The sequence below is a fragment of the Theropithecus gelada genome, chromosome 7b (genome assembly GCF_003255815.1).
Source record: "Theropithecus gelada isolate Dixy chromosome 7b, Tgel_1.0, whole genome shotgun sequence".
Lineage (NCBI taxonomy): Eukaryota > Metazoa > Chordata > Mammalia > Primates > Cercopithecidae > Theropithecus > Theropithecus gelada.
Genome location: NC_037675.1, coordinates 74,381,812 through 74,400,318, shown reverse-complemented (window position 1 = coordinate 74,400,318; position 18,507 = coordinate 74,381,812). Strand labels below are relative to the sequence as shown.

At 45.7% G+C, this 18,507-nt stretch overlaps 2 protein-coding genes across 4 annotated transcripts in view; one reads left to right on the top strand and one right to left on the bottom strand.

Annotated features, from left to right (window-relative positions):
• The window catches only part of ZFYVE1 (zinc finger FYVE-type containing 1), a 61,094-nt gene that overhangs the window by 18,642 nt on the left and 23,945 nt on the right, over positions 1-18,507 (top strand). For both annotated transcript variants that reach the window (XM_025391243.1, XM_025391242.1), the window contains exon 3: positions 13,848-14,352. In XM_025391243.1, the coding sequence (XP_025247028.1) occupies positions 13,848-14,352 (505 nt within the window). The remainder of the gene's footprint in view (positions 1-13,847; positions 14,353-18,507) is intronic.
• LOC112628473 (nucleophosmin-like) lies at positions 118-1,426 on the bottom strand. Of its 2 annotated transcripts, XM_025391247.1 has the most exons (3): positions 1,279-1,336; positions 741-984; positions 118-653 (listed from the first exon to the last, which is right to left on the bottom strand). In XM_025391247.1, the coding sequence occupies exons 1-3, from the start codon at positions 1,334-1,336 to the stop codon at positions 434-436; spliced, it is 522 nt and encodes a 173-aa protein (XP_025247032.1). In that variant the 3' UTR covers positions 118-433. The 2 variants fall into 2 exon arrangements, with proteins under 2 accessions (XP_025247032.1, XP_025247031.1); XM_025391246.1 differs by having other exon boundaries at positions 741-1,426.

Below are 18,507 nucleotides of genomic sequence, written 5' to 3'. Positions count from 1 at the left end.
CTTCCTTCCTTCCTTCCTTCCTTCCTTCCTTCCTTCCTTCCTTCCTTTCTCTTTCTTTCTTTCTTTCTCTCTCTCTCTCTTTCTTTCTTTCTTTCTTTCTTTCTTTTTCTTTCTTTCACTTTATTAAAATACTGAGTTTTATTTCACATGTGTATTTTTGTCTCCCCACCATTTCCATGTCTGACCACCGATACTACTATGTTCTATCATAACATTCCATACATACTTAAAACCAAGCAAAGGGTGGAGTTCCATCTTTAAAAACTAAACAGGCATTTTGGACAACACATTCTTGGCAATGGAACCTGGACAACATTTATCAAACACGGTAGAGAAAGTTCTCAGTCTGCATTATAAAAAGGACAGCCAGATATCAACTGTTACAGAAATGAAATAAGACGGAAAATTTTTAACAAATTGTTTAAACTATTTCTTAAAGAGACTTCCTCCACTGCCAGAGATCTTGAATAGCCTCTTGGTCAGTCATCCAGAAGCAATTCTTCACATAATTGATGAACTTGACTTCCACTTTGGGAAGAGAACCACCTTTTTCTATACTTGCTTGCATTTTTGCTTTAATGTCTTCTACAGAACTAGGTCCTTTTGGTGTTTTAGGAGTTTTTTCCTGTTTTTTGAAGGATTCTTGTCCTTTTGATCTTAGTGTTGATGATGGTTTTGAGTCTTTTCCATTCTGATTTGACTTTTGTGCATTTTTGGCTGGAGTATCTCGTATAGATTTCTTCACTGGTGCTTTTTCTTCAGCTTCCTCATCATCAAAGCGATCATCATCATCATCTTCGTCATCATCATCTTCGTCGTCATCATCTTCATCATCATCATCATCATCATCTTCATCAGCAGCAAGTTTTACTTTTTTCTGTGGAACCTTGCTACCACCTCCAGGGGCAGACCGCTTTCCAGATATACTTAAGAGTTTCACGTCCTCCTCCTCTTCATCTTCTGACTCTGCATCTTCCTCCACAGCTACTAAGTGCTGTCCACTAATATGCACTGGCCCTGAACCACATTTCAACCTTAAGACCACTGGTAGTGTTATTTCAAAGCCCCCAAGGGAAACCGTTGGCTGTACAGACATTTTCAAAGTTGCCAGTGTTACTTTAATTGGACTGCCTTCATAATTCATTGCCTCTGCTTCAACAATGGGCAATTCATCCTTTGCACCAGCCCCTAAACTGACCGTTCTTAAAGATAACTGGTACTCATTTTCATCATTATCCACCTTAAAGTGATAATCTTTGTCGGCCTTTAGTTCACAACTGAAAAGATAGTTCTGGGACCTCAGGGGGCTCATCTCCATGTCCATCGAATCTTCCATCAGGTGGCAGCACACACTTAGGTGGGAGAGAAGGCGGACGGAGATAAACGAACGCTGCTCCAGAGAACAGCCGCGCGGGACGGGATCACACCGGGGCCTTTTTTTTGTTTGTTTGTTACAGAGACTCGCTCTGTCACCCAGGCTGGAGCGCAGTGGCACAATCTGGGCTCACGGCAACCTCCACCTCCCCGGTTCAAGCGATTCTCCTGCCTCAGCCTCCTGAGTAGCTGGGATCACAAGCACATGCCACCATGCCTGGCTAATTTTTTGCATTTTTTTTTTTTTTTGAGACGGAGTTTCGCTCTTGTTGCCCAGGCTGGAGTGCAATGGCGTGATCTCGGCTCACCGTGACCTCTGCCTGCCTCGGCCTCCCAAAGTGCTGGGATTACAGCCTGTGAGCCACTGCGCCTGGCCAATTTTTTGTATTTTTAGTAGAGACAGAGTTTCACCATGGTGGCCAGCCTAGTCTCAAACTCCTGACCTCAGGTGATCCTCCCACCTCTGGCCTCCCAAAGTTCTGGGATTACAGGCATGAGCCACCGTAGTGGCCTAGGTTTCTTTTTTAATTCAAAAGATATATCCTTTTGAGGGAGGGAGTAGTAAGTATTGAATAAGGATCCTCCTTGTTCAATTATCCCTATTTTTTTCTCTCTCTTTTTTTTTTTTTTTTTTTAGAGACATGGTCTTCCTCTATTGCCTAGGCTGGAGTGCAGTGGCACCATCATAACTCAAGCAATCCTCCCACATCAGCCTCCCAAGTAGCTGGGACTACAGGCACGCGCCACCACACCCAGCTAATTTTTGTATTTTTAGTGGAGACAGGGTTTCACTGTGTTGGTCAGGCTGGTCTCGAACTCCTGACCTCTTGATCCGCCCACCTCAGCCTCCCAAAGTGCTAGGATTGCAAGCGTGAGCCACCGCACCCAGCCTCCCTAAGGAGAGCTTTTACTTGGGATAATGAAATTTCCAGGCTGGGCATGGTGGCTCATACCTGTAATCCCAGCACTTTGGGAGGCCGAAGTGGGTGGATCATGAGGTCAGGAGATTAAGACCATCCTGGCTAACCCCGTACTATTAAAAATACAAAAAATTAGCCGGGCAAGGTGGCGGGCGCCTATAGTCCCAGCTGCTCGGGAGGCTGAGGCAGGAGAATGGTGTGAACCCAGGAGGCAGAGTTTGCAGTGAGCCAAGATCATGTCACTGCACTCCAGCCTGGGCGATAGAGTGAGACTCCATCTCAAAAAAAGAAATAATAATACTTAATTAATTTTAAAAAAAATTTCCAGCTGATGGTGATGACTCTGGCTTGGGGCAAACCAGCAATGATGTCAGTCAGCATGCCTCTAGCAGTTACTGCAAGTTACTCTGGGCCTCCACTGTGCTAAGTGCTCGATGTACATCATCTTATTTAATTTTTGCAGAAATCCTATGAAGTAGATTGTGTTGTTATCTTCATTTTAGAGGTGAATAACAGAGCCCCAGAGGGGTTAAACAACTTCTTTAAAGTTATCCTAAAGTCAGTGGATGATAGAGCGAGGTTGGTTGAACCCTTAATGGTGATACTATACCATCCCCCCACCCAGAGGATATAGCATCTAGACATTTTGTGCTGTGTTCATTCATTTATTGATCAATTGTGTCTTGATTTCCTATTTTGTGTCAGGCACTGTGCTAGGGTTACGGTGGTGAACAACACAGACCATATCTCTGCCAGCCTGGAGTACATTCTAGTTGGGGTGTTCAGAGCTGGAAGAATGGGAAAACATTAACAGAGGTGGTGGGTGGGAATGGAGGCTTTGAGCAAGAGAAGGGTTGAGTCAGTTGCCCAGGGTGTGATTTAAACCTAGCTCTCTTTTCTAGCCTGGTTTGTGTAGCTTAGCTTTTACTGTTAAGTCCCTTCTTAGCCCTCAGAATCATTCCAGAATCAAAGACCATTCTGCTCACTGCCAGGCCTTTACTAGAGCTTACATCTGTTTTCACAGCTGGCCAAATATGGATATGCTATGCCACTTAAAAAGGCAGCTGCATCTCCCATCCAGAAGCTCCTCAGAAAGTTCCCTTGAGGATGAGGTGGGGCTTGGGGATGACTGGGTATTTCCAGTGTGTCCTCAGAATTCATCTTTGCCTTGGAAAGCTTTTTATTCAGATATAAATGGATTGCTGAACTGGGTGTGTTGGGTGTCGTCAAAGAAACTGATCAGGGAGCTAAAAATGACTTTTTTTAGAAAAAGAATTTCTTTGTGGATCATCTCTGCATACAAACACTTTTTTTTTTTGAGACGGAGTCTTGCTCTGTCGCCCAGGCTGGAGTGCAGTGGCGCGATCTCAGCTCACTGCAAGCTCCACCTCCTGGGTTCACGCCATTCTCTCGCCTCAGCCTCCCGAGCAGCTGGGATTACAGGCGCCCACCACATGCCTGGCTAGTTTTTGTATTTTTAGTAGAGACGGGGTTTCACTGTGTTAGCCAGGATGGTCTCGATCTCCTGACCTCATGATCCGCCCATCTCGGCCTCCCAAAGTGCTGGGATTATAGGCGTGAGCCACCGCGCCTGGCCACCAACACTTTTATTAGGTCAGGCATGGTGGCTCAGGCCTGTAATCCCAGCACTTTGGGAGGCTGAGGCGGACTGATCACCTGAGGTCAGGAGTTCGAGACCAGCCTGACCAACATGGAGAAACCCCGTCGCTACTAAAAATACAAAATTAGCTCGGTGTGGTGGCGCATGCCTGTAATCCCAGCTAATCAGGAGGCTGAGGCAGGAGAATCACTTGCACCTGGGAGGCAGAGGTTGCAGTGAATGGAGATCGCGCCATTGCACTCCAGCCTGGGCAACAAGAGTGGAACTCTGTCTCACACACACAAAAATAAATAAGAAACACTTTTATTTCTGCTAGAATAGGAGAGGAGCCGCAGGCAGTCTCTGTGAAGCAAAGTGTCAGAAGCACCACTGGTAGTTACAAGACATGGTGAGGAATTCCTGACCTCTCAAGTAAGGAACACTTTGGGGACACTGGAGTGGAAGAAAGTGAGCTTTGCCCCTGCCAAATGTGCTCAGTGTGTTTGTGAGACCAACCCCGTGACCTCAGTGTCTTCAGAAAACATTTGATTGAGAAATGATTGTGTTTTTATGTGAAACTCCAGCAACACGTACATGGATAAACGTGAAGTATACACGCCCTTTAGGATAGAATGAACAGAACATTTCTAAACTTGCTGTGTTGAGGAAACAGGTTTAATAGAACTTAAACCTTGCTATTGGAAGGAAATCTCCTTATCATTTGGACTTTAAAATAGACTGGCTAGGCCGGGCGCGGTGGCTCAAGCCTGTAATCCCAGCACTTTGGGAGGCCGAGACGGGCGGATCACAAGGTCAGGAGATCGAGACCATCCTGGCTAACACGGTGAAACCCCGTCTCTACTAAAAAAAATACAAAAAACTAGCCGGGCGCAGTGGCGGGCGCCTGTAGTCCCAGCTACTCGGAGGCTGAGGCAGGAGAATGGCGTGAACCCGGGAGGCGGAGCTTGCAGTGAGCTGAGATCCGGCCACTGCACTCCAGCCTGGGCGGCAGAGCGAGACTCCGTCTCAAAAAAAAAAAAAAAAAAAAAAAAAATAGACTGGCTACTGATCTGTTTGACATAGTTTAGGTAAAATCCTGTTTGAAAATTAGGCCATGGGGTTGGACGCAGTGGCTCACACCTATAATCCCAAGTGCTTTGGGAGGCCAAGGAAGGAGGACTGCTTGAGGCTGGGAGTTCAAGACCAGCCTGGGCAACATAGACCCTATCGATATCTACAAAAAATAAACAGTTTAGCCAGCTATGATGGTGCATGCTGGTAGTCCTAGCTACCTGGGAGGTTGAGGCAGGAGACTGATCGAGCCTTAGAGGTTGAGGCTGCAGTGACCCACTGTATTCCATCCTGGGCAATAGAGCGAGACCTGTCTCCAGAAAAAAAAAATTGGAGGAATGTGTGATTGTAGTTGGTGCAGATTAAGTCCTTTTTTCCCAGGGACCAGCACTGAAAAGATCTTGGTGCCGAACTACTTAAGAGTGTTTTCCAGGTTCATTGGGGTTTAACTTCTAGAGTCTCTGACTGTGCTGCGTTGAACTTCCTTCCTTCCAAGGCTCTTTAGTTCCTTCCTCACCTCTTGGTTTCCCTTTTCAGGCCTCCTTGGAACAAAGCTGGTGCATGGTCTTTCATTCTAGAATGATTCTGTGAGGGCTTAGAAGGAATCTCTCGAGGGAGACCGTCATTATTCCCTTGGCCTGCTTTGGTCGGAGGTTGACTGCTGGACACTTTCCACTACCATGAACTATTCTGAATTCTAAACTGGGGCTGGGCGCAGGGGCTTATTCCTGTAATCCCAGCACTTTGGGAGGCCAACGCAGGCAGATCAACTAAGGTCAGGGAGTTCGAGAGCAGCCTGGACAACATGGTGAAACCCTGTCTCTACTAAAAATACAAAAAAATTACCTGGGTGTGGTGGTGCGCGCCTGTAGTCCCAGCTACTCAGGAGGCTGAGGAAGGAGAATTGCTTGAACCCGGGAAGCAGAGGTTGCAGCGAGCCGAGATTGGGCACTGCACTCCAGCCTGGGCGACAGAGTTAGACTGTCTCAAAAAAGAAGGAACTGTGGTGGGGGATCATTGAGTATGGTTATATTTCATTTTACAGACTCTTCTCAGAAGTCTATACAAAGTAAAAAGCTTTGGGTGAATTGGAGGGAGACAGAGAGGTGCTGCTGGGTTTTGTAAAGATTTTTAGACCAAGTCTTACTCTGTCAGCCAGGCAGGAGTGCAGTGGTGCAATCTCGGCTCACTGCAACCTCCACCTCCTGGGTTCAAGTGATTCTCCTGCCTTAGCCTCCCAAGTAGGTGGGATTACAGGCATGTGCCACCACACCCAGATAATTTTTATATTTTTAGTAGAGATGGGGTTTCACCACGTTGGCCAGGCTGGTCTCGAACTCCCGGCCTCAAGTGATCAATCTTCCTAGGCCTCCCAAAGTGCTGGGATTACAGGCGTGAGCCACCACGCTTGTCTTGTAAAGATTAATACAATATTAGATGGTTACTAAGAGCCAGCTATAAAGCCAATATGAATAATAATGTGTTTTGGCCAGGTGCGGATCACGAGGTCAGGAGATCAAGACCATCCTGGCTAACATGGTGAAACTTCGTCTCCCTAAAAATACAAAAAATTCTCCGGGCATGGTGGCGGACGCCTGTAGTCCCAGCTACTTGGGATGCTGAGGCAGGAGAATGGCGTGAACCCAGGAGGTGGAGCTTGCAGTGAGCGGAGATCGCACCACTGCACTCCAGCCTGGGCGACAGAGCGAGACTCCGTCTCCAAAAAAATAAAAAATAAAAAATAATAATAATGTGTTTTGATTAGCAGGAGAAGGTTATCTGATGTGAGCAGTGAGATCTTTCGTTTTAGGTAGAATTCATTTCGATCTTACCACATTGCTGAATCAGCCCCCAAATGAGCAATTCACAGGTGTAAGCCCAGCTGCTGCTGCCGTGCACCTGGGTGTTTTCCCAGTGGGCTGGTCTTTAATAATGGTTCACATATCGAGTGCTTACTCCATGCCAGGCACCGTGCTATGCCTTTTGCATACTTTATCTCTTAGTCTGCTGAGTGTCGCTAGGAGCTGGACATGTTATTAACTCATTTCCCTGAGGCATTGAGTAGTTAAGTAACTTTCCCAAGGCCACTGGTACCATGGCAAAGCCTGTAGTGGCATTCAGGTGTTTTGGAGTCACCTGAGAACTAGCAAGCTCAGGGAAGATGGAAGGCAAAAGTTAGGGAGGGGTGGCTTTGGTGTCCCTCCTGTGTTTGCTGTTGGTAAGGGCCAGTGACCATTTCAAACATGTTGTCGACTTGGATGGGGTGGCCAGTTGGCCGAGCTCAGGGCCAGGTAACCTGTTTCACTCCAGGAATGGAGCAGCATGGGGTCACTGAGTGTAGACAGGCCGAACAAGTAGAGCTGGAGCCTCGTTCCTTCCTCGCCCCTTCCTTTATCAAAGGGAATCTTCTTATTTTTCTCTACCTTTGCCTCCCTGACTGAAAACCAGTCTTGCTACCACCTAGGCTAGGCTGTTCTCTCCTTTCTGGCTTAGAGGAAAATACTCATGTGTTAAGGATGAATTTAGTAGTATATCAGGAAGCAAAGTAACATGAAAGGCAGACAAGGAAGAAGTGAAGCATGGTTTCAGTGTGCCAGCATTTTCCCGCATTATTTGTTTATTTGATTAATTAGCACCTGCAAAGATGGTTATAGCCTCCTTTTTTTGTTTTTTGTTTTTTTCTTTTTTCCTTTTTTTTTGAGACGGGGTCTCACTGTCACCCAGGCTGGAGTGCAGTGGCTTGATCTCAGCTCACTGCAAACTCTGCCCAGGCTCAAGCAATTCTCCCACCTCAGCCTCCTGAGTAGTTGAGACTAAAGGCACGTGCCACAACGCCCGGCCAATTTTTGGTATTTTTAGTAGAGATGGGGTTTTGCTGTGTTGCCAAGGCTGGTCTCAAACCCCTGAGCTCAAGTGATCCATCTGCTTTGGCCTCCCACAGTGCTGGGATTACAGGTGTGAGCCACCATACCTGGCCTAGCCTCCTTTTACACGAAGAAAATGCAGTCGGTGCATGTTAAGGGATTGTTCACTGCTTGTCAGTAGAAACAAACAGCCTGGGCCTTTGAGTTCCTCCTCCCAGGAGGATTATTTACATTGGACTCATCTATAGGCCCAACACATGGACATCTGCACTTGACACACCCCCGGACACCAAAAGCCTAAATGGTATCACCACATGCAGGCAAGGAGTGTTTTCTTTCCATCCCATGTGAGTTATTTGTGTGTGTGTGTGTATATATATATATCATTTGGTGGACACTTAATATGAATCTCGAGACATTTAATTCTTTCCCTAAATGTTCCCGTGTCCCCACTTTCAGGTGCCTGCTCTTAGATAATCTGGATAGCAGTGGCTGATTTGTTTGTGAAGAGTCACGACAGAGTAGATTTCCGTGGGGAGAAAATCCCCAGGCCTGGTCTTCCATACCGGGCCTGGTCGAGCAGGTGGATGGCTCTTCCAGCAGCCACCCTGACCTCACCTGACTCCATGCTGGTAGAGCTTTACAGAGCTTTCGTTTTGTTTCTTCTTGCTGACCAACTTAGCAGCTTGGGACCAGGCTGGCTGAGTGACACGGGTCCAAAATGGGCTGTTCTGTGTAACTTCTTGTTTCTCTCTGTTGTCTGCTAGATCACTTAACCCATCACCAAGTTTATGAAATGCTGCTGTGTGTTCAGCCCTGTGGAAGATGTATGGTGGGAAAAGTGTTTAAGGTACCTGGGTACCTAGCAAGGTGCCTGGTGTTTATTCACTCACTCATTCAGTCCGCAGCTGCACACTGAGCTCCTCTTGTGTGCCAGGCGGTGTCCTGAGCGCTCTGCATGTAAAGATAAGGTAGACACGGCCCTGCCGTCATGGTTCTGGTGAAGGACACTGTCACTGTAGCCGGCATTCAGTGAACTGTTAGTATTATCAGCAATATTCAGGCTCTTAATAATGAAACAATAGTGATGTCATTAATAGAATAATGAATGGTTTACTTTTTTTTTTTTTCAGTGAGAGTCTTGCTCTGTCACCCAGGCTGGAGTGCAGTGGCATGATCTCAGCCCACTGCAGCCTCCACCTCTTGGGCTCAAGTGATTCTCGTGTCCCAGCCTCCTGAGTAGCTAGGACTATAGGCGTGAATGACTACACCCAGCTAATTTTTTGATTTTGTAGAGTTGGGGTCTTGCTATGTTGCTTAAGGTAGTCTTGAATTCCAGGGCTCAAGCGATCCTCCTGTCTTGGCCTCCCAAAGCACGGGGATTTGGTTTACTATCTTGATGAGATTATAGGAAACAAAGGTTTATCATATTTTCACACTGAGTGGTCTGTATATTTCTCTGTTATCAAACAAGCAGACTCAAGAATCAGAAGGTGTTCACCTCTATAATCCTAGTACTTTGGGAGGCAGAGGGGCAGATCACCTGAGGTCAGGAATTTGAGACCAGCCCGGCAAACATGGCAAAATCCCATCTCTACTAAAAGTACAAAAAAAGTTAGCTGGGTGTGGTGACACGTGCCTGTAATACCAGCTACTGTGGAGGCTGAGGCAGGAGAATGGCTTGAATCCAGAAGGTGGAGGTTGCAGTGAGCCGAGATTGTGCCCCAGACTCCAGCCTGGGTGACAGAGCGAAATCCTGTTTCAAAAAAAAAAAGAGAAAGGGCCAGGCACAGTGGCTCACGCCTGTAATCCCAGCACTTTGGGAGGGCGAGGCAGGCGAATCACGAGGTCAGGAGATCGAGACCATCCTGGCTAACACAGTGAAACCTTGTCTCTACTAAAAAATACAAAAAATTGACCGGGCATGGTGGCGGGCGCCTGTAGTCTCAGCTACTCGGGAGGCTGAGGCAGGAGACCGGTGTGAACCTGGGAGGCGGAGTTTGCAGTGAGCTGAGATCACACCACTGCACTCCAGGCTGGGCGACAGAGTGAGACTCCGTCTAAAAACAAAAACAAAACCACACCAAAAAAACAAAAACAGAAAAAAAAAGAAAAAATCAGCAATGTGTCTTATTCTCTGTTGGCTGGAAGATACTTGATGTGAAGCTTCCTCGGAAACTCCTTTCACCTGAGTAGCCATAAGCTCTTTGAGTTAGGAGCTTTGACCCTGGGGTTCTGTATTCCGAGAATAGGAGTTCTGAGCATCTTTCAGGAGCTCCAGTCTGGGATTTCACCAGCCCTAGGTATCGTTCTTCATGGCCTGGCTTTTTATAAGGACTGCAGTGTTCTTTAAACTGTTAGGAGGAGAATTATGGTAGATGAGGTTTGACCAATACATTAACTTGGCTAAGTGCCGTGGCTCACACCTGTAATCCCAGCACTTTGGGAGGCCAAGGCAGGTGGATCACCTGAGGTCAGGAGTTTGAGACCAGCCTGGCCAACAGAGTGAAACTCAGTCTCTACTAAAAATACAAAAATTAGCTGGGCGTGACAGCGCGCGCCTGTAATCCTAGCTACTCGGGAGTTTGAGGTGGGAGAATCACTTAAACCCAGGAGGTGGAGGTTGTAGTGAGTCAAGATCACGCCACTGCACTCCAGCCTGGGCAACAGAGCAAAAACTCCGTCTCAAAAAAACAAAACCAAAACCAAAAACTGTATTGAGATGTCATTCACATACCATAAAATATTCAGTATTTAGTATGTTCATAAAGTTGTACAATCCTTACCACTATCTAATTTTGGAATATTTTCATCTTTCCAAATAGAAACCCAGCTTTAGCAGTCTCTCCCTCTTCCCTCTAGCCTCTAGCAACCACTAATCTACTTGCTGTCTGTGAATCTGCCTGCTCTGGACGTTTCATATAAATGGAATCGTACACTATGTGGTCTTTTGTGTGTGGCTCCTTTCACTTACCATGTTTTCAAGGTTCATCTGTGTTGTAGCGTGTATCAGCACTTCATTCTTTTTTGTTGTGGTTACCCCAGCAATGTCAAGCAAATATTGTTTGATAGCCAGCTGCGTTCATTTCACAAAAACGTTTTCCCAACATTTCTACCTAAATGTTATTAGGTAACAGTGAAATTTGTATTCTTTCTTTTTTTTTCTAGACCGAATCTTGCTTTGTTGCCCAGGCTGGAGTGCAGTGGTGCGATGTCAGCTCACCGCAACCTCTGCCTCCTGGGTTCAAGCGATTCTCCTGCCTCAGCCTCCTGAGTAGCTGGGATTACAGGCATGTGCCACCATGCCTGGCTAATTTTGTATTTTTAGTAGAGACGGGGTTTCTCCATGTTGGTCAGGCTGGTCTCGAACTCCCAACCTCAGATGATCTGCCCGTCTCAGCCTCCCAAAGTGCTGGGATTACAGGCATAAGCCACCGCGCCTAAATGAAATTTGTATTGTTTCTATAGGGAAAATATTTACACTTTAGCCTCTCCATATGATAATTGGGGGTGGGACGTAGGTACAGAACTCTCACTTGTCCATGTTATAAGCACATTTGGAGGGCTGAATTATTAATAAATACTTTGGAAATATACAATATATTACAAATTCCATAATTATAATTGTGAAAAGCATTTTAATGTCTTTAGATGAGATTGGGCGTGTTCAGGGTGGTATGGCCGTAGACAGTGTCTTTAGAATAAGAGAAATGTGACTGTATTTTGCATACTTTTCTCATTGTTTCAGTCTAAGGTTAGGTAAGTGAAAAATAAAAGACCACTGTGGATTTTAGGAATATCTGCTATCATAATAGTTTTTCTCCACTAAAAAGCTGATTGAAATGATTCAGGATACATTTTCCAATAGAATCTTTCAGATGTATGATTCCCTTCCAATTTGCTAGTCTTACCTATTTTCTGACCAATCCTAACAAGTCAATAGGGAAATAGTATAGTGAAAAGAAAAAAAACAACCAATACTAGGTCAGTAGATATTACTTCAATACAATGAACATCATTTCGCAACAGCAGGAATATGCAGCCTTGCTGTAGCATTCAGAGCCCCCTCTGAAGTTTAAGAAAGATTTAGGAAGACTGTGAAAGGAGGAGGTGGCACAGGCATGACAGAAGACAGTCAAGGCATAGATAGGAATTTCTGCCGAGTCAGGTCAAAGTAAGAACATAAGAAATGTCCCAAAGGTGAGAATAACCGACGCATACTGAAGTAAGGGGAGGAAGTGGCTCATTCCTTTATATGACTGCATAGTAACTCAGTGTATGGATATACCACATTTTGTCAGTTGATGGGTATTTGGGCTGTTTTCACTTCTTTGGCTGTTGTGAATAATGCTGCTGTGAACATTGACGTACTTAGAAGATTTGTGTGGACATGTGTTTTCAGTTCTCTTGGGTATATAGCTAGGAGTGGACAAGCTGTTTTCCAGACTGGCTATGTGATTTTACATTCCCACCAGAAGTGCATGAACGTTGTGATTTCTGTACATCCTTGCCAATGCTTGTTGTCTTTTTTTTTTGTTTTTTTTGTTTTTTAGAGACAGGGCTTCTGTCGTCGGTCACCCAGCCTGGAGTGCAGTGGTGCAATCATGGTTCACTGCAGCTTCGAACTCCTGAGCTCAAACGATCCTCTTGCTTCAGCCTCCTAAGTAGCTAGGACTGCAGGCGCATACCACCATGCCCAGCTAATTTTAAATTTTTTTTGTAGAGACAGAGGTCTCTCCATGTTGCCCAGGCTGGTCTCAAACTCCTGTCCTCAAGCTGTCCTCTCTTTTTTGCCTCCCAAAGTACTGGGATTATAGGCGTGAGCCACCGTGCCCAGCCGTTTGTTGTCTTTTGGTCGTAGTCGTTCTGGTGGATATGCAGTGATAGCTCACTGTAGTTTTGATTTGCATTTCTCAGTGACTCAGGACTTGGAGCATCTTTTCAGATGCTTACTAGTTGCTTGCATATCTTTTGTGGAGAAATGTCTATTCAGATTCTTTGCCTACTTTTTAATTGGGTTGCTTATCTTCATTGTTGAGTTGTAAGATTTCTTTGTATGTTTGGAATACTAGTCTTATTAGATTTATTTTATGTTATGTTATGTTATTTTATGTTATGTTATTTTGTTATTTTATTTTATTTTATTTTATTTGTTTGAGACAGGTTCTTGTTCTGTCACCCAGGCTGGAGTGCAGTGGCACAATCTCGGCTCACTGCAGTCTGCCTCCTGGGTTCAAGCAATTCTCCCGCCTCAGCCTCCTGAGTCGCTGGGATTTCAGGCACGTGCCACCACACCCGGCTAATTTTTGTATTTTTAGTAGAGACTTTTATTTAGTTTCACCATGTTGACCAGGCTGGTATGGAACTCGTGATCTCAAGTGATCTGCCCGCCTGGGCCTCCCAAAGTGCTGAGATTACAGGCCTGAGCCACCTCACTTGACCCCACCCCCCTTTCTTTTTTTTTTTTTTGAGGCAGGGTCTCATTCTGTTACCCATGCTGGAGTGCAGTAGTGCCATCACAGCTCACTGCAGCCTCAAACTTCTGGGCTCGAGGGATCCTCCCTCCTCAGCCTCTCGTAAGTGCCACTGTTACATGGTGAACCACCACACCTGGCCTTATCTGTTTTTTCTTTTGTTACTTGTGCTTGTGTTGTCCTATCTAAGAAGCTATAGCCTAATCCAAAGTCACAAAGGTTAATTACTTTGTTTTCCTCTAAGAGTTTCATGGTTTTACCTCTTTTTTTTTTGTTTTGTTTTGTTTCTTTTCTTTTTTTCTTTTTTCTTTTTATAGTTTTAGCTCTTTTCATGGCCACTAAGTTATTTCCCTGACTAAAGCTTCAGAGGTTCCTTTGAGCTGTTTGCTAAGGGTGGAGGTGGGAGCTATTATCCTGCAACTTCCTTTTCTTGACAATTCAATCAAGTTCCTTGTCCCTGCGAAGCATTTATTCTTGTAGGTGTTTCTAGTGCTTTTACAGTTTCTCTACTTCATAGTCTTTTTTTTTTTTTTTTTTTTTGCAGGTAACAAATGAAGAGGACTTCATTAGAAAATTGGACTGCAAACCTGATCAGCATCTGAAAGTGGTTTCCATTTTTGGAAATACTGGCGATGGAAAGTCTCATACTCTCAACCACACTTTCTTTTATGGTCGTGAAGTCTTCAAGACCTCCCCTACCCAGGAGTCCTGCACTGTGGGAGTGTGGGCAGCCTATGACCCAGTTCACAAAGTAGCAGTGATCGATACGGAAGGGCTCCTGGGGGCCACCGTGAATCTAAGCCAGAGAACACGGCTGCTGCTTAAGGTCCTGGCCATCTCAGACCTCGTCATCTATCGAACTCATGCAGACCGGCTGCATAACGACCTCTTCAAATTCCTTGGGGATGCCTCAGAAGCTTATCTGAAGCACTTCACCAAGGAGCTCAAGGCCACCACTGCTCGCTGTGGCCTGGATGTCCCTTTATCCACCCTGGGCCCTGCAGTTATCATCTTCCATGAGACTGTGCACACCCAACTACTGGGCTCTGGTGAGTGGATGGGGTACAGTGTCACAGCTCGACCTTTATGGGTACAAGGAGGCAGCTATTTGGGCTGCAATAGCAACTTATTGGTAGTGGATTGCCCAGAAGATTTCTGTCCAAAGAAGACACGGAAAGTGTTGGAAGGAGGATGGAGTGATCAAACATGTCAAGCTGCTCATAGGTCAACTAGAATAAAGATTGAGAATTGCCAATTGGCTTTGACAATATATAAGTCCTTAGTGATCTGGGCAAGACCTGTTCCCTGAGATGGTGGGGGGTAAAAGCTTGATCAGAGTGGGATCAAGAGAAAATAGGAGGAGGCCAGGTACAGTGGCAAGTGCCTGTAATTATAGCTACCTGGGAGGCTCATGTGGGAGAATCCCTTGAGCCCAAGAGTTAGAGGTCAGCCTGGGCAACATAGTGAGGCCGTGTCTCTAAAAAAATAATAAGATTAGGAGAAGAAATTCTGTGGTGAGTTTATTGGGCTCTTTGACAGAGCTATACAGCTCTTTTCTATAAAGCAAAGAAGAACAATGAAATTGTAGCTGGAGGTTGATGTGGGATTTCAAGGGATTTTTCTTTTTTAAAATTTAAGATGTGAGGTATTGCAGATATTTATGTATGATGAGAGTGATTCATTAGAGAGGGAAGAATGTAGATGTAAGAGAGCAGTAACAGTTGGAGCGATGCATGAGTGGAAGGGTTCGCCTTAGGACCATGGACAGTTCATCCATAACACTGGGAAAGAAAGTAGAAGATATGGACATGGTCGCAGATAAGTAGATGATGTGGACATGAGAAGTGTGTGTGTGAGTTCTTATTTGTTTTCTTAGAGAAATAGGAAGCAAGATCGTCACCTGAGTGGTAGGAGGATGAGGGAAAGGTGCAATAACAGATTAGATTGGAGGGGAGCAGTAATTTTGGCCCCTGAAACAATTGCAGTCTTCACTTGTTCATTCAGTCATCAAAGTTTATTGAGTGCATATGTCATGTGCTGAACACTGAGGCACAGAGCAGAAAAAACACTTCTTGTCTTTGAAGAGCTCACAGTCTAGTTGAGGCGACCACACAGTGTTCTGTTCTGTAGTAGATGTAGGTACGGAGCTGTGGGAGTCTGGAGCAGGGACGCTATACGTTACGGAATCTAGGAAAGAAGAGGCGACATTTGAGCTCTGAGAGACTTGGCTAGATGGAGGAGGGGAAGAAGATGCTCTAGGAAGAGCAAACTCCTAGTAGCGTCAAGGAACAAGTTGTGTTCAGAGAACTGCAGGTAGGGCTGGGTGTGGTGGCTCACATCTGTAATCTCAGCATTTTGGGAGGCCAAGGCAGGAGGATCCCTTGAGCCTGAGGGGTTCAGGCTGCAGTGAGCTTTGATCGTGTTATTGCACTCCAGCCTGGGCAATAGTGAGACCCTGTCTCAAAAAAAGAAGGAAAGAAAAAAGAGACAAGGGAAGTAGTTTTGCAGTGTGCTTTCAAAATTCCATTCTAACTCCCTTTGATGCATTCTCCATGTAGCATCCAGAGTGATCTTTTCAAAAGCTTAATTTACACTTCAGGTCATGTAATACTCCTGCTTGCAACCTGTCAGTGGCTTCTGACTACATCAAAATAAAATCCAAACTCCTAAATGTAGTGCCATCACTTTAACTCCTGCCTTTGTCTCTGACCTCCTCTAGTTACCCCTCTTCATTCTCCCCCTGCCCACTGAATGCAGCCCCTCCCCTGCCAACCCCACTGCCTTGTCTGAAGCATGGCTTGTGTGGGAGGGAATGATGGAGAGACTCAGGGATCAGAGCATGGGTAGCCTTGACTCAGTTCTCAAGTATGGCAGGAGTCCATGAAGGATCTTAAGCAGAGAGTGAGATGATCAGATCTATATTTTCAAAAGATTCCCTGGCAGCCTATTGCAGCATGACTGAGGCGGGGGGACTGGTCAGCAGGATATCAAGTCAGTCAAGTGAGAAGTGGTTGGGATTCAGCCAGGGCAGTGGCAGTAGGAGGGAACTGGACAGAGCAGGCCATAAAAGAGGTTGAATCTGAAGGACTGCACCAGTTGATTCTGGTGGTACCAATGACACATGCCCTATAGAAGACAAGACATGTAAACGTTCCCCAGTGAAGGAGCAGATTAATTAGCAGGTGCCTCGAAGAAAAGGAGAGGAGGTGAGAAGTGCTGACTTTCAGCTGCCTCCTGTGATCAGTAATTTTATGCCACTCTGGATCTTTACAGTGTTGGTGAGGGGAATGTTTAATTGTCAGGTCAGGATTTTGAAATAACCAGCCCCTTAAAAGGTATTGTATTTTAGGCTGAATGACTCATGCCTGTAATCCCAGCACTTTGGGACGTTGAGGCGGGAGGATCATTTGAGCCCAGGAGTTAGAGACTAGCCTGGGCAAAATAGCGAGACCCTGACTCTACAAAAAATTTAAAAGTTAGCCAGATGCAGTGGTACATACCTGTGGTCCCAGCTCTTTGAGAGGCCGAGGCAGGCGGCTCACCTGAGGATCAGAGTTTGAGACCAGCCTGGCCAACATGGTGAAACCCTGTCTCTCCTAAAAATACAAAAATTAGCCAAGCGTATGGTGGTGGGCACCTGTAATCCCAGCTACTCAGGAGGCTGAGGCAGGAGAATCGCTTGAACCCTGGAGGTGGAGGTTGCAGTGAGCCGAGATTGCACCACTGCACTCCATCCAGGCTGGGCAACAGAGTGAGACTTTGTCTCAAAAAGTAAGTAAGTAAGTAAATAAATAAATAAAAAGGAAATTAAAAAGTCCTTTCAACCTTTATCATCAGAACATTTATTGAATCCATCTGCGCTATGGCTGCCCAAGTTTCTGGACACATGGTGAGAGTGTGGACAAGCGAATACCCTTATACATGGGTCGTTTGCCCAGAGCTTCCTCACAAAAGATCAGCATTTCCAAAGTACAGAGAATTGTAAAAGTTCCTCAGTAAGGTGATTAGTTAAGTATATCCACAGGATCAAAGACTGTATTGCTGCTTTTCAGTATATTGTGACAAGGACAGGTACTTAGAGTATGTTATTAAGTGAGAAAAGAGCAAGTCGCATATGTATGTTGCTAAGTCTGCAGGAAAAATGTCTGAAAGGGCCAGTGTTGAGCTGTGGTTACTTTCAGGAAGTAGGTGAGAGCAGAGGACATAATTTCTTTCCTTTTATGCTTTGGCACATCTAGATTTTTCCCACAATGAATGGATTTTTGGGAAAAAAGACTCCTCCCTGAAGTATAATGTGCATATAGAACAGTGCACATCATATCAAGAGTATCATGTGATGAGTTTTCACTGCCTGAATGCCCCTGCGCACTCAACACTAGACCTTGGGACACCAGCCCTCATAGAAGCCCTCCTCATGCCCTTTACCAGGAAAGGGTAACCTGAGTTCTGACAGCATAGATTAGTTCTGCCTGCTTATGTACTTCGTATCTATTGAGTCAGAGTATCTTCCCTTTTTTTTTTTTTTTTTTTGGGGACGCAGTCTCGCTATCACCCAAGCTGGAGTGCAGTGGTGCTATCCCAGCTCACTGCAACCTCTGCCTCCCGGGTTCAAGCAATTCTTCTGTCTCAGCCTCCTGAGTAGCTGGGATTACAGGTGTGCCCCACCAGGCCTGACTAATTTTTGTATTTTTAGTAGAAATGGGGTTTCACCACGTTGGCCAGGCTAGTCTCAAACTCCCGACCTCAGGTGATCCACCCACTTCAGCTTCCCAAAGTGCTGGGATTACAGGTGTGAACCAGTGCACCCACCCGTATCTTACTTTTTTTTTTTTTTGAGACGGAGTCTCCCTTTGTCGCCAGGCTGGAGTGCAGTGACATGATCTTGGCTCACTGCAACCTCCACCTCCCAGGTTCAAGCGATTCTCCTGCCTCAGCCTCCCGAATAGCTGGGATTACAGGGGCCTGCCACCGCTCGGCTAACTTTTGTATTTTTTAGTAGAGATGGGGTTTCACCATGTTGTCCAGGATGGTCTCCATCTCTTGACCGCATAATCCACCCGCCTCGGCCTCCCAAAGTGTTGGGATTACAGGTGTGAGCCACCGCGCCCAGCCTTGTATCTTACTTTTATAATGAACGATTTTTTTGTTGTTGTTTGAGACAGAGTTTCACTCTTGTCTCCCAGGCTGGAGTGCAGTGGTACGAT